The following is a 16,122-nucleotide window of genomic DNA, read 5'->3' as shown; positions in this document are numbered from 1 at the left end:
TGACTCCGGTCGGCTCATTTCTGCCCCGTATCCAGTTTTTTAACCGGACCTAAAACCGTCTACAGTTTTAGGTCTAGTCAAAAAAAATTTATACGGGGCAGAAATGAGCCGACCAGAGTCACTGTTTGACTCCAGTCGGCTGATTAAAGTGAATCGATTGGTACGGGAGTGCCCGGTTTTCCCCTCCCCCAGACTGATCCGGCAACCGCAGGCTGGAATCGTGGTGTGAATGCCACCTTAGCATGTTCAAGTAAAAATGGCCTTACACATGGGATCTACGACCTGCAAATAAAAAGAATAATGCTCCTATTTGGTCTCACTGTGATAAAAGCATGATATGTAACCAAACCTCACTTTTCCCCATATGCTGAAACCTGCCCTAACCCCTTAAAGGACGAAGCCCATTTTGACCTTAACCCCTTAAGGACCCAGGACATACGGGAACGTCCCCGCACCCTGGGCTTTAAGGACCCAGGATGTCCCCGTACGTCCTGGAGTTTTCCGGTCCCTGCCGCGCGCCGAGCAGAGATCGGAACCGGATGCCTGCTGAAATCCTTCAGCAGGCATCCAGGGCAAACACAGAGGGGGGCCATGTAGGCCCCCCATGTCAGCGATCGCCGTGCTGATCGGGTCTCTGGGACCCGACCGTCCGGTAATTTAGCATGATCCCGGCTGTCACAGACAGCCAGGACCATGCTAACGTATAGGAGTGAGGTGGCAAGCCTGCCACCTCCTCCTATCCCCTGCGATTCTTCGGGGGGGGCAGTTACTTCCTCCCGCCCTGCCCCTGGAAGTCCGGAGAGGACGGGAGGAAGACCGGTGGACGCGGCGGGGGACGGGGAGCACTGGGGCCCGGCCCTGGTACTTACCTCGTCCCTGAAGACCCGGATCCCGGCGATGAAGACGGCAGCGGCGACAGGCGAGTAGATCTTCAGCCGCGGTCGGGCCCTTTACAGCCATGCACGTCGCCGTAAAGCGACATGCAGTGCTGCAATGGGACCCTGTATACTACAACTCCCAGCATGCCCAGACAGCCCTTGGCGTCTGAGCATGCTGGGAGTTGCAGTTTTGCAACATCTGGAGGTCCACAGTTTTGGGACCACTGTGCCCTTCCAGATATTGCAAAACTACACATCCTCAGCATGCCCTTACTGTCCAGGCATGCTGAGAGTTGTAGTTCTGTAACATCTGGCCCTTCAGATGTTGCAGAACTACAACTCCCAGCATGCCTGGACAGTTTTGGCATACTGGGAGTTTTAGTTTTCCAACATCTGGAAGGGCACAGATTGGGAACCACTGTATTAGTGGTCTGCAAACTGTAGTCCTCCAGATGTTGCAAATCTACAACTCCAAGCATGCTGGGAGTTGTAGTTCGGCAACATCTGGATCTAAAGATGTTGCCGAACTACTACTTCCAGCATGCCTGACATTGTTTGGGAGTTGTGGTTTTGCAACAACTGGAGGCACACTGGTTGGGAAACATTGTCTGTTTCCTAACTCGGTGTTTCCCAACCCGTGTGCCTCCAGCTGTTGAAAAACTATAACTACCAGCATGCACTGATAGACTGTGCATGCTGGGAGTTGTAGTTTTGCAGCAGCTGGAGGTCCCCCCCCTGTGAATGTACAGGGTACATTCACATGGGCGGGGGCTTACAGTCAGTATCAGGCTGCAAGTTTGCAATGCATCAAATTTTGCGCGGCAGCTCAAACTCGCAGCGGGAAACTTGCTGTAATCCCCCGCCCGTGTGACTGTACCCTTAAAAAAAAAAAAAAAACACTACACTACCACAAAATAAAAAGTAAAAAACACTACATATACACATACCCCTACACAGCCCCCCTCCCCTCCCCAATAAAAAACGTCTGGTACGCCACTGTTTCCAAAATGGAGCCTCCAGCTGTTGCAAAACAACAACTCCCAGTATTGCCGGACAGCAGTTGACTGTCCAAGCAGGCTGGGAGTTTTGCAACAGCTGGAGGCACCCTGTTTGGGAATCACTGGCGTAGAATACCCCTATGTCCACCCCTATGCAAATACCTAATTCAGGCCTCAAATGCGCATGGCGCTCTCAATTTGGAGCCCTGTCGTATTTCAAGGCAACAGTTTAGGGCCACATATGGCGTATCGCCGTACTCGGGAGAAATTGCCTAACAAATTTTGGGGGTCTTTTTCTCCTTTAACCCCTTATGAAAAGGTAGAGTTGGGGTCTACACCAGCATGTTAGTGTAAAAAAAATACATTTTTTACACTAACATGCTGGTGTTGCCCTATACTTTTCATTTTGACAAGAGGTAAAAGGGAAAAAAGCCCCCCAAAATTTGTAATGCAATTTCTCCCGACTACGGAGATACCCCATATGTGGGCGCAAAGTGCTCTGGGGGCGCACAACAAGGCCCAGAAGGGAGAGTGCACCATGTACATTTGAGGTGATTTGCACAGGGGTGGCTGATTGTTACAGCGGTTTTGACAAACGCAAAAAAAACAAAACCCCACATGTGACCCCATTTCGGAAACAACACCCCTCACGGAATGTAATTTTGCTGTCCTGGCACCATAGGGGCTTCCTAAATGCGACATGCCCCCGAGCAAAATTTGCTCTCAAAAAGCCAAATATGACTCCTCCTTTTCTGAGCATTGTAGTTCGCCCGTAGTGCACTTCAGGTCAACTTATGGGGTACCTCCATCCTCAGAATAGATGGGGTTACAAATTTTGGGGGGTATTTTCTGCTATTAACCCTTGCAAAAATGTGAAATTTGGGGGGGAAAACACATTTTAGTGAATTTTTTATTTTTTTTTTATGAATGCAAAAGTCGTGAAACCCCTGTGGGGTATTAAGGCTCACTTTATTCCTTGTTACATTCCTCAAGGGGTCTAGTTTCCAAAATGGTATACCATGTGGGTATTTTTTGCTGTCCTGGCACCATAGGGGTTTCCTAAATGCGACATGCCCCCCGAGCAAAATTTGCTCTCAAAAAGCCAAATATGACTCCTTCTCTTCTGAGCATTGTAGTTCGCCCGTAGTGCTCTTCAGGTCAAATAATGGGGTACCTCCATACTCAGAAGAGATGGGGTTACAAATTTTGGGGGGTATTTTCTGCTATTAACCCTTGCAAAAATGTGAAATTTGGGGGGGAAACACATTTTAGTGACTTTTTTTTTTTTACATATGCAAAAGTCGTGAAACACCTGTGGGGTATTAAGGCTCACTTTATTCCTTGTTACGTTCCTCAAGGGGTCTAGTTTCCAAAATGGTATGCCATGTGTTTTTTTTTTGCTGTTCTGGCACCATAGGGGTTCCTAAATGCAACATGCCTCCAAAAAAACATTTCAGAAAAACGTACTCTCCAAAATCCCCTTGTCGCTCCTTCGCTTCTGAGCCCGCCGAACACTTTACATAGACATATGAGGTATGTGCTTACTCGAGAGAAATTGGGCTACAAATATAAGTATACATTTTCTCCTTTTACCCCTTGTAAAAATTCAAAAATTGGGTCTACAAGAACATGCGAGTGTAAAAAATGAAGATTGTGAATTTTCTCCTTCACTTTGCTGCTATTCCTGTGAAACACCTAAAGGGTTAAAACACTTACTGAATGGCATTTTGAATACTTTGGGGGGGTGCAGTTTTTATAATGGGGTCATTTGTGGGGTATTTCTAATATGAAGACCCTTCAAATCCACTTCAAACCTGAACTGGTCCCTGAAAAATTGTGAGTTTGGAAATTTTGTGAAAAATTGGAAAATTTCTGCTGAGCTTTGAAGCCCTCTGGTGTCTTCTAAAAGTAAAAACATGTCAATTTTATGATGCAAACATAAAGTGGACATATTGTATATGTGAATAAAAAAAAAGAATTATTTGGAATATCCATTTTCCTTACAAGCAGAGAGCTTCAAAGTTAGAAAAATGCAAAATTTTCAAAATTTTCATCAAATTTTGGGATTTTTCACCAAGAAAGGATGCAAGTATCGACAAAATTTTACCACTATGTTAAAGTAGAATATGTCACGAAAAAACAATCTCGGAATCAGAATGATAAGTAAAAGCATTCCAGAGTTATTAAAGTTTAAAGTGACAGTGGTCAGATGTGCAAAAAATGTCCGGGTCCTAAGGTGTAAAATGGCTGGGTCCTTAAGGGGTTAAGGACCAGTTCAATTTTATTTTTGCGTTTTTTTTCTCCTCATCTTCTAAAAATCATAACTTTTATATTTTCATCCACAGACTAGTATGAGGGCTTGTTTTTTTGCACGACCAGTTGTCCTTTGCAATGACATCACTCATTATATCATAAAATGTATTTGGGAAGGTTTAGTTTTCACTCCGTACAATTTATGGTAAAAATGGTTTTCTTTATTCTGTGGGTCAATACGATTAAAAGGATACCCATGATTACATACCGTATTTATCGGGGTATACCACGCACCGGCCTATAACATGCACCCTAATTTTACCAAGGATATTTGGGTAAAAACTTTGACCAAATTAGTACATTTAAAATCCCTCTATTTTGACGACCTATAACTTAAATTTTTTCCATAAAAGCGGTAATAGGAGGGCTTATTTTTTGCGCCGTGATCTGTACTTTTTTTTGATACCACATTTCTGTATATAAAACATTTACATTTTTTTGGGGGGGAGGGGGTGGAAGTAAAATGTGACAAAAGCTAATTTTTTTTTTATGTTCACCGTAGGGGATCATTAACATATTTTAAATAGTTTGGGCATTTACGCACGCGGCGATACCAAATATGTTTATACATTTTAATTTTTTATTTTATTTTTTACACTTTTTGGTAAAATGGGGAAAAAGGGACAATTTACATTTCATTGGGGGAGGGGTTTTCTCTTTTTTTCTCTTCTTTTTTAAACTTTTTTCCCTTTTTTTTTTTTAACACTTAATGTCCCTATAAGGGACTATTTATAGCAAGCACTTGATTACTAATAAAATTCAGTGCTATGCATAGGGCATAGCACTGATCAGTATAATCGGCTATCTTCTGCTCTGGTCTGCTGGAAGGCAGATCAGTGCAGAAGATGCTGGGAAGGCGGTAAAGGCAGGTGAGGGGTCCTCCACCCGCCATGTTAGCTGGTCTGATCCCCGCGGCAGTGCCGAGGGCGATCAGATCAGCCAAAATTGTAGCTGCACTGCTGCAGATGCCGTTATCTGTATTGATCACGGCATCTGAGGGGTTAAGGGTGGACATCCGCACGATCGTGGATGTCTGCCATTACCGGTGGGTCCCTGGCTGCTATCAGCAGCCGGGATCTACCGCACATGACCGGAGCATTGCTCCGATGCTCGAGGTCATGTATAGGACGTAAATGTGCGTCCTGGTGGGCGAAGTACCGCCACATTAGGACGTACATTTACATCCGTGGTCGTTTAAGGGGTTAAAAACAACAGAACAAGAAAGACATTACTGGGCTGTAATTACAAGACTTATTTGGTATGCCTTTCTGAGCCAGGGCTCATATGATGCTGTAGCTGGCCCCCGCTGTCTCTTCCTGCATCTATGGCATGTGACCAATGGGACAAGTAATGCAATGTGCTTGACTTTGCAACAGGCGAAAAAATGGCAGAGCAGCATCACACGGGTGAGCGTTTTTTGTTTTGTTTAAGCCATTTTTCCAGCCTCATCATGATGGGGTTAATCCATTCTTCTATATGGGTAAAGGTAAACAGAACTGTAAAAGGGAAGAAGGGCTGGGTAATGTCTTAAGTAAACACTGCAAAGGTCAAGAGTAATAATGCTGCTCTTAGCGGCGACCAGATAACTGTTGGGTTTATGTGAAAATCCTCATGCAAAAGGGACATTAATTAAGGTAAAAATATTACTTTATAACTTAATATATATATCAGTTCTCTTACACTGTGAACCTCATCAGCATCTTACCATTACACCACAAATTCAGTGGTTAGAAAGTTGTTATAAAAAATAAAAAAACCTCCATCACATATCTTACCCATCATCTGTAAGACTGACTGTATACATAAGACCTCAGCTAGTGTCAGAGAAAGGATAATGCATGACACAATTAAAAATGCCCAAACCTTTTGCCCCTAGAAGATAAGGTGACAACAAAGGAGCCTAGAAGTGGCTAATTTCTCTCATAATATTTATCCAAACACATATGGCAACTTGGTGAGCCATTCATTACAGCTGTCTGCACTATGGCGCCTCCATACAGCAATGTATTAACAAGTTATTCCATACTAGAAGTACCGTATATACTCGAGTATAAGCCGAGTTTTTCAGCACGATTTTTCGTGCTGAAAACACCCCCCTCGGCTTATACTCGAGTGAACTCCCCCACCCGCAGTGGTCTTCAACCTGCGGACCTCCAGAGGTTTCAAAACTACAACTCCCAGCAAGCCCAGGCAGCCATCGGCTGTCCGGGCTTGCTGGGAGTTGTAGTTTTGAAACCTCCGGAGGTCCGCAGGTTGAAGACCACTGCGGCCTTCAACATCATCCAGCCCCCTCTCACCCCCTTTAGTTCTGAGTACTCACCTCCGCTCGGCGCTGGTCGGGTCCTGCAGGACTGTCCGGTGAGGAGGTGGTCCGGTGGGATAGTGGTTCCGGGCTGCTATCTTCACCGGGGAGGCCTCTTCTAAGCGCTTCGGGCCCTGCCTCAGAATAGTCACGTTGCCGTGACAACGACGCAGAGGTGCGTTCATTGCCAACGTACTTCTGCGTCATTGTCAAGGCAACGCCTCTATTCCGGGCCGGAAGCGCGGAGAAGAGGTGCCCCCGGTGAAGATAGCAGCCCGGACCACCTCCTCACCGGACCACCTCCTCACCGGACAGCCCTGCAGGACCGGACCAGCGCCGAGCGGAGGTGAGTACTCAGAACTAAAGGGGGTGAGAGGGGGCTGGATGATGTTGAAGGCCGCAGTGGTCTTCAACCTGCGGACCTCCGGAGGTTTCAAAACTACAACTCCCAGCAAGCCCGGACAGCCGATGGCTGCCCGGGCTTGCTGGGAGTTGTAGTTTTGAAACCTCTGGAGGTCCGCAGGTTGAAGACCACTGAGGGCGAATGATGAGAAGAGGATGATGAAGGGGGGTGTGGGGATGATGAAGGGGGGGGGTGTGGGATGATTACAAGGGGATGATGAAGGGGGGATGTGTGGGATGATAAGGGGATGATGAAGGGGGGATGTGCGGGATGATAAGGGGATGATGAAGGGGGGATGTGTGGGATGATAAGGGGATGATGAAGGGGGGATGTGTGGGATGATAAGGGGATGATGAAGGGGGGATGTGCGGGATGATAAGGGGATGACGAAGGGGGGATGTGTGGGATGATGACAAGGGGATGATGAAGGGGGATGTGTGGGATGATAAGGGGATGATGAAGGGGGGATGTGTGGGATGATGACAAGGGGATGATGATGAGGATGTTAATGACGGGTCTGGATGATGACAGGGGGGGATGAGGTATTTCCCACCCTAGGCTTATACTCGAGTCAATAACTTTTCCTGGGATTTTGGGTTGAAATTAGGGGTCTCGGCTTATACTCGAGTATATACGGTAATAGCTAAAAAGGGAGAATATCATACTATGGCATCCAAAGAAAAAAAAAAAATCTTGTCTCCATATATACTGTGCCGAATACAGGGATACAGAATATGCCATGATATTACCCTGTCTACATAACATTTTAGAACATGGAATACTGTGAAAATCTGGCACACAGAATACTAATATACACTGCTCAAAAAAATAAAGGGAACAAAAAAAAACACAATGTACCTCCAAGTCAATGACACTTCTGTGAAATCACACTGTCCACTCAGGAAGCAACACTGATTGACAATCAATTTCACATGCTGTTGTGCAAATGGAACAGACAACAGGTGGAAATTATAGGCAATTAGCAAGACACCCCCAATAAAGGAGTGGTTATGCAGGTGGTGACCACAGACCACTTCTCAGTTCATATGCTTCCTGGCTATTTTATTCACTTTTGAATGCTAGTGGTGCTTTCACTCTAGTGGTAGCATGAGACAGTCTACAACCCCCACAAGTGACTACCCCACAAGGTAGTGCATCTCATCCAGTATGGCACATCAATGCGAGCTGTGGCAAGAAAGTTTGCTGTGTCTGTCAGCATAGTGTCCAGAGCATGGAGGCGCTACCAGGAGACAGGCCAGTACATCAGAAGATGTGGAGGAGGCCAACAACCCAGCAGCAGGACCGTTACCTCCGCATTTGTGCAAGGAGGAGCACTGCCAGAGCCCTGCAAAATGACCTCGCGCAGGCCACAAATGTGCATGTGTCCACTAAAACGGTCAGAAACAGACTCCATGAGGGTGGTATGTGGGCCAGATGTCCATAGGTGGGGGTTGTGCTTACAGCCAAACATTTGGCATTTTTCAGAGAACACAAAGATTGGCAAATTCACCACTGGCGCCCTGTGCTCTTCACAGATGAAAGCAGGTTCAGTGTCAGTCTGGAGACGCCGTGGAGAATGTTCTGCTGCCTGCAACATCCTCCAGCATGACCGGTTTGGCGGTGGGTCAGTAATGGTTTGGGGTGACATTTCTTTGGGGGGGCCACACAGCCCTCCATGTGCTTGCCAGAGGTAGCCTGACTGCCAATAGGTGCGATTGGCCCTGGGTTCCTCCTGATGCAAGACAATGCTAGACCTCATGTGGCTGGAGTGTGTCAGCAGTTTCTGCAAGAGGAAGACATTGATGCTATGGACTGGCCCGCCCGTTCCCCAGACCTGAATCCGATTGAGCACATCTGGAACATTATGTCTCTCTCCATCCACCAATGCCACGTTGCACCACAGATTGTCCAGGAGTTGGTGGATGCTTTAGTGCAGGTCTGGGAGAACATCCCTCAGGAGACCATCTACCACCTCATCAGGAGCATGCCCAGGCGTTGTACGGAGGTCATACGGGCGTGGAGGCCACACACTACTGAGCCTCATTTTGACTTGTTTTAAGGACATTACATCAAAGTTGGATCAGCCTGTAGTGTGGTTTTCCATTTTGATTTTGAGTGTGACTCCATATTCAGATCTCCATGGGTTGATAAATTTGATTTCCGTTGATAATTTTTCTGTGATTTTGTTGTCAGCACATTCAACTATGTAAAGATTCATTCATTCAGATCTAGGAGGTGTTATCTTAGTGTTCCCTTTTATTTTTTTGAGCAGTGTACTATAGGTATTTATCCGCTCATTTTCTAAGGTCAGTGAACTAAGACACCCGAAGTTTCATTCAGCTGCCAGCATACATAGGTTTTTTTTTACAATGTATCAGTGCTCCCTTAAGGTTAGGTTTCCACACAGGTTTTTCTCTGGCATTTTTTTGGAAAACTGCCACTGCAGTTTTTAAGCCAAAGTCAGAAGTGGATCCAGAAGGAAGGAGGAATACAAGTTCTTTTATATTATATTATTAAGTTATTTATATAACATGTTGTATGTGTCCACTGGCACCCATGCGCCCAGAGCTGGCAAAAAAGGGTTTCCTTCAATTTCACTGTATCTGATAGCAAAGACTACTGAACTTTTCTATGCAGAGGGCACAATTTTTTTTATTTATTTTTTTTTAAAGGTTAAATCTCAAGTAGTATGTTATTGAGTCAATGACCAACATATGCCACTAAAAGTCTACAAGTGGCATAGGTAGAAGGCTTTTGCAAGAGATATACTTTAGGAATTACTCCTGATGTAGATCTCCAAGAGAAACAAAATATAATGTGAGCAGAATACTGGAAACAAAAAGGTATCTGCTCAACAGATACATGAGCTTTTTTTTTTTTTTTTTTTTCATGCATCCACAAAACTGATGCCATTATAGCCCATGGGTGATGGATGTGTTACATGGAAGCTTAACAGTGACATCCAATCACCCATAGGCACGAAAAAGCTCACCATGAATCCATAAAGCAGATCTCATATTAGTGTGTGGATGAAGGATACCATTGTTAAAAGGGGTTTTCAGGGCTTATATATGATTGATGGCCTTTCTACAAAATAGGCCATCAGTTGCTGATCGGCACCCCATACACCATAAACAGGGCCGGAAGCCATGCGTTGTTCATTGTATATTGGTGGTGTCGTGTTCAACTCCTGCAGTTCAACTCCTATTGAACTAAATGAATAGGTCATCAATTAGTATAAAGTAAGAAAACCCCTCTTGTTTGTGTATATACCAGTGTACAGCTATTGCTCAAGGTCTACACACCTGCAAGAACCTGCAGCATCTACACTACAGGCCTCTTTTAGCACAGGACATTATGGACAGTAACTTGGCGAGGGGATCTCCGGCCGCCATTACTGATGATCGGATCCCCGCGGCAGCGCTGCGGGCGATCTGATCATCTGTGTTAACATGCGCATTGCAGCAGATGCCGTGATCTGTATTGATCACGGCATCTAAGGGGTTAATGGCGGACATCCGTGGGGTCGCGGATGTCGGCCATTACAGCTGGGACCTGCAGTGTATGACGCGAACACCGCTCCGATGCTTGCGGTCATACACAGGACATAAATGTACGTCCTGGTGCACAAAGTACTTCCGCAGCGGGACGTACATTTACGTCCATGGTCATTAAATGGTTAAACTCTGGCTTTGCACTCACTACTTTACATAGAGTGTCATTTCATGTCAATTCATTGTTATATCACATGGAAAAAATATAATCTTACATATGTGAAGTGTACTTACCTACATAAGATACTGTATGTACATACTGTACGTACAAATATAAATGGCCAGTTCAGACATATTTGCTGTGATTTCTTTGCCCTTGGCTGGTGACCCAGACAGGGGGGCATCCTCTATGTCTAGAGGAAAGAAGGTTTCAGCATCATCATTGACGAGGATTCTTTACTTTAAGAGCAGAGACTATGGAACTCACGAGGGGCCTGGATAATATTACAAGCTATGGTTAGTAGATTTATGGGCATAGGACGTTGATCCAGTGATTAATTCTGATTTCCATAATGGAGATGGAATTTTTCCACTAGTATGGAGCAATTGGCTTTCAGCCTCCGTAAGGGTTTTGTGTTTTTTCTTGCCTTTCTCTGAATTAACACAGTAGAGTTATAGGTTGAACTTGATGGACTCAAGTTTTTAACAGTATAAACCATGTAACATTGGCTGATCAGTGCCATCTACTTTGTTACAACTTAGGGTGAACAGGATGATCGATCTGTATGTCCTACACACAGCGTTCCTGAGCCAGAAGTTTGAACTGGACACCTCCTACTTAGTTGGCTTACAATTCAGCAGTGAATTGTGGGGGGAGGTAGTCAGAACAGCTGCATCATTTTTCTGTAACAGAATTAGGAGCTCATGGGAATTTAGTTTAGTATAATCCAGTAAAGCTGCTAAAAAGTATAGTATCACTTTTCTGGAAACAGCTTTACGAACAATCAACCAAATATCAATATGATAAAAAAAATAATAATCCATGACTGTCTATGAAGAATATTTGTGACTAGAGCCGGTCCGGTTACACAGAGTTTGCTGTGTTTGAGGTCAGTGCATGTACTGCCTGTTCAGCCAATCAGCAACTAATGTGGGACACCGTGCAATGGGACAGGCTCAGAGAGAATGTTGGCGGGGGCGAGAGTGGTTCAATGGGCACTGTTAGATACAAATATTTTATATGTTGTACATCTATGCAAATAATTAAGCTTTCTAATATACCTCATAAGAACATTTTTTAATTTTTTTATAGAAATCATGCCTTTCTCCAAGCTGAAGCACAGGCATGTGTCCAGTAAGTCCAGTAAGTGAGGGTGGACTAGCACTCCTCTGGGCTCTCTCCCCTGTCTGACGGCACTCCTCTGGGCTCTCTCCTGTACTATCAGACGGCACTCCTCTGGGCTCTCTCCTGTCCTATCAGACGGCACTCCTCTGGGCTCTCTCCTGTCCTATCAGACGGCACTCCTCTGGGCTCTCTCCTGTCCTATCAGACAGCACTCCTCTGGGCTCGCTCCTGTCCTATCAGACGGCACTCCTCTGGGCTCTCTCCCCTGTCTGACGGCACTCCTCTGGGCTCTCTCCTGTACTATCAGACGGCACTCCTCTGGGCTCTCTCCTGTACTATCATATGGCACTCCTCTGGGCTCTTTCCCCTGTCTGACGGCACTCCTCTGGGCTCTCTCCTGTACTATCAGACGGCACTCCTCTGGGCTCTCTCCTGTACTATCAGACGGCACTCCTCTGAGCTCTCTCCCCTGTCTGACGGCACTACTCTGGGCTCTCTCCTGTACTATCAGACGGCACTCCTCTGGGCTCTCTCCCCTGTCTGACGGCACTCCTCTGGGCTCTCTCCTGTACTATCAGACGGCACTCCTCTGGGCTCTCTCCTGTACTATCAGACGGCACTCCTCTGGGCTCTCTCCTGTCCTATCAGACGGCACTCCTCTGGGCTCTCTCCTGTCCTATCAGACGGCATTCCTCTGGGCTCTCTCCTGTCCTATCAGACGGCACTCCTCTGGGCTCTCTCCTGTCCTATCAGACGGCACTCCTCTGGGCTCTCTCCTGTCCTATCAGACGGCACTCCTCTGGGCTCTCTCCTGTACTAACAGACGGAACTCCTCTGGGCTCTCTCCTGTACTAACAGACGGAACTCCTCTGGGCTCTCTCCTGTACTATCAGACAGGAGAGAGCAGGAGTACTAGCCCACCCTCACTTACTGGACTTTGTCCATGCCTGCGCTTCAGCTTGGACAAAGCCATGATTTCTATAAAAAGGAAATAACATTTTCTTATGAAGTATATTAATAGGTTAATATATTGGTAAGGTAATGTTTTGGCAAGATGTAAAACATACAAATATTTTTTGAATCTGACAGTGCCCATTTAAGTAAATCTGTGTGAGAAAAACTGGAGAGATTTTCCCAATTACAGCTCACCTCTCATATCTTCACAAACTCTGATAAAGGGAAAGCGGAGCTGTGTTTGGTCACTGAGGACAAATCTCTCCAGTTTTCTCACGTACATTGATAAATCTGGGCCTTGGTTTTTTTTTATCCCTCACCTCTGTGAGATGGAAAAGACATCTGATACATGTGTGAATAGACACATATTTGCTTTACTCACTGCAGAGGACCATTACAACTATCAAACAATGTACATCACACATTTCATCAATGATACCTTCCTAGAATCATTCATTGTTGTAAGTGATCGTACTGTATTTGGGCCTTTTTATTTGCAATAGTGTTGTATATCTAGGACAAATCTCTTCTATTGTTACAAATTATACTCGGTTAGCTTTCTGATGTAAATACATAGTAAACTACACTATTTGAAAATGTTAAAGACTCTGTTTTTGAAGTGGCTTCCAGCTGAATCTGTTGGGGACTCTTCACTTCTCCCAACTATATTTAGAAATCATGGTGTTCTCTGGCCGATCAAAAAACTTTTGTCAAGTCTGTATAACATGTCGAAAGTTTTTAGCCAGGATAGCAGAGTAATAACAACCTTACCTTATTCATTAGATGCCCATCTTCTCCGACATACATAAATGGGCATTAGTGGAACGTAGATAAACACATCATGCTGCCGGACAACCCTAAAATCTATTTAACTTTTGCTTTCACATTTGGACACAATATAGCGAGAGAATCATATCAAAGTCATCACCATTCATCATGCACGTATTTGATAGAGGAGCAAATCTGAAAATGTTTAACATAACTAAAACTTGATTTTTAAACTATACACCCCATCTCCCTTTTGTATTGAAATTCAGAATGTCACGCATCTGAATCTATGCCAACGGGACACTTTCTTGGTGCCTTAATATTGACACCAGTCTACTCTCAGTACCTGTGTAAACATTCTATGGACCTTAATCCTTTGAGCTGTCACACACAGCATTTTGTAAAAACATTGGGGGAGATTTATAAAAACCTGTCCAGAGGGAAAGTTGCTCATAGCAACCAATCAGATCACTTTTCATTTTTAACAAGGCCTCTGCAAAATTAAAGAAGCTATCTGATTGGTTGCTATGGGCAACTCAGCAACTTTTCCCTCTGGACAGGTTTTGATAAATCTGGGTCCCTGTCATATTTTAAGAGAAAAACCAAAGCAAATACTCAGTCTGCTTTCATCTCATGTATTGGTTGGCGCTCGGATGTCACATGACTGCTAAAGCCAATCAGCAGCCTAGCCGTGATTTGATGCTCTGTATTCCTGAGTAGGACCACAGAGGACGCTCATTGGCTGCAGCAGTCACCTGACATAACACAGAGAGCCGAAGTCAGAATGGTGGGCAACTCTGAAACGTAGGGGGAAGAAACTTTTTATTTTTTTTTTAAATTAAAAAAATTAAGAAATTCTAAGTCACCTTGGTGCCTGAAATTTGTCAAGCTTTGTTCCTTTTGATACTACAGTGGAGCACATGTCAACCTATTGGCTCTTAATCAAATGCATTCAGCTTCTACACCTACTGTCACTTCTGACTGCGTCATATCCCAATGCTTGAGGGTACATTCACACTGTATCTTCTGCTGATTTTACTAGCCATGGACTTTAATGAGTAAGAAATTCAGCGACAGAAAAACTGCAGCAAAATACACACGTGAACGTGTTCTCTCTAAACTCCGAGACGTGGTATAGTCAGTTCACAGTTTTATAGGTTATTGTGTAATATATACATCGATCAACAGCAGAGACAGATATAGTAGATTAGTGACCATACTGATCCTTCACTTTTCTCACAACACTTTCGCATCCATTATAGAGATAGGGGCATTACCCATCATACTACGCTGTTATTTCCGGAAGTTATTCTGGATACACACATTCCACAGACATACAATCCAATGTGAACAGGTCAATCATGTCTCGGTGATCGCCAACTCACCTGCATGTGTAACTAAGATTTCTGCGAATGCTCCTCTTGAAGAAGCTCTTGCAGCCCTCGCAGGTGAAGACGCCATAGTGCTTGCCACTGGATTTGTCCCCACACACCACACAATCCACCTGGATCCCAGGTCGCTCCTCATCACCCTGCTCGGGGTCACTCATACCTCCAGGGGGTGAGGCCTCATCCTCCTCTGAATTTCGGGGGTAACCTTTCCCCATCCCATTAGTGTCTCCATTGGGGTCTCCCCAGCCCCCAGACACCATGGCCATAACAGCACCAAAAGCAACTAAAGTTCTGAAAAGACCAGAAGAGAAAGGTTGGCAGAGGTCCTAGCCAGTCCTAAGCATAATGGCATACACAGAGCCAAGTGTGAAATGCCAGGCTGACAGCAGGAGAGTGGTGCTGGAGGTCACTCGGTGCCCTCCTTGTTTGGACTGCCTGGGAGACAGAACAGGACAGACCGGTTGTGTGGAAGCTAACAAAATGGAATGGAATACAGCTGCCCTGAGGGATATGACACAGCTGCTGCCGCACCACAGTGCTATGGCGAGTCAGGGAAAGATGAGCGCCGTGTGAACAGTCACTGAGGAGAAGTTTGGTGGAGTGTGCCCAGCTTGTCCTAGGCGCTGGGGGACAACAATGTGCGGGGTACAGAGCGAGTTGGGCGCTGCGGGCAGTGGCCGAGCCGGAGGTGTGAGCGGGGTCCTACCGCGCCTTGTGGGACAAGAAAAGGTCTCCGAGCCGAATCAGGAGTGTGTGAGACCCCCTGCGGGGTGCAGGTACCCGGCCAAGTGCCTCTCTGTCCGCCCCATGCCCGGTGCCCGGTCCGGAGTGCGGCCGATGGGAGCGGGTAGGGCGGGGAGTTGGGGGCCCCTCCTACCATGTGACACCCGAGGGGAGGGTCCTGGGCAGAGGAGGGATCCGGCATCCGGAGGAGGGGGCGCTAGCGGGGGAAAGGCGGGCGGGAGGTCACAGGTGCCTGGTACCTCACACCGGAGGGTACTTAATGAGTCATTGTGTGAAGTGGAGTGGGGTGGTGAGATACCGGGGAGAACATGGCATAGCTATAGGGGGTGGTGAGATACCAGGGAGAACATGGCATAGCTATAGGGGGTGTGGAGGTACCAGAGAGAACATGGCATAGCTATAGGGGGTTGTGAGATACCAGGGAGAACATGGCATAGCTATAGGGGGTGTGGAGGTACCAGAGAGAACATGGCATAGCTATAGGGGGTGTGGAGGTACCAGAGAGAACATGGCATAGCTATAGGGGGTGTGG

At 45.9% G+C, this 16,122-nt stretch overlaps 1 protein-coding gene across 3 annotated transcripts in view; it reads right to left on the bottom strand.

Annotated features, from left to right (window-relative positions):
• NR2F6 (nuclear receptor subfamily 2 group F member 6) overlaps nucleotides 1–15,789 on the bottom strand; it is a 35,064-nt gene extending 19,275 nt beyond the window's left edge. The window contains exons 1-2 of one of the 3 annotated variants that reach the window (XM_056518114.1): nucleotides 14,071–14,097; nucleotides 10,683–10,801 (exon numbers count right to left, since the gene is read on the bottom strand). In XM_056518114.1, the coding sequence (XP_056374089.1) occupies nucleotides 10,683–10,792 (110 nt within the window). In that variant the 5' untranslated portion in view covers nucleotides 10,793–10,801; nucleotides 14,071–14,097. Of the gene's footprint in view, nucleotides 1–10,682; nucleotides 10,802–14,070; nucleotides 14,098–14,840 lie in introns of those variants that run through there. The other 2 variants (XM_056518112.1, XM_056518113.1) reach the window with 2 other exon arrangements.
• Between the last annotated feature and the right edge of the window lie 333 nt (nucleotides 15,790–16,122).

This window comes from Hyla sarda, chromosome 1 (assembly GCF_029499605.1).
Source record: "Hyla sarda isolate aHylSar1 chromosome 1, aHylSar1.hap1, whole genome shotgun sequence".
Taxonomy (NCBI): domain Eukaryota; kingdom Metazoa; phylum Chordata; class Amphibia; order Anura; family Hylidae; genus Hyla; species Hyla sarda.
This window is presented reverse-complemented; position numbering and strand designations above follow the sequence as displayed.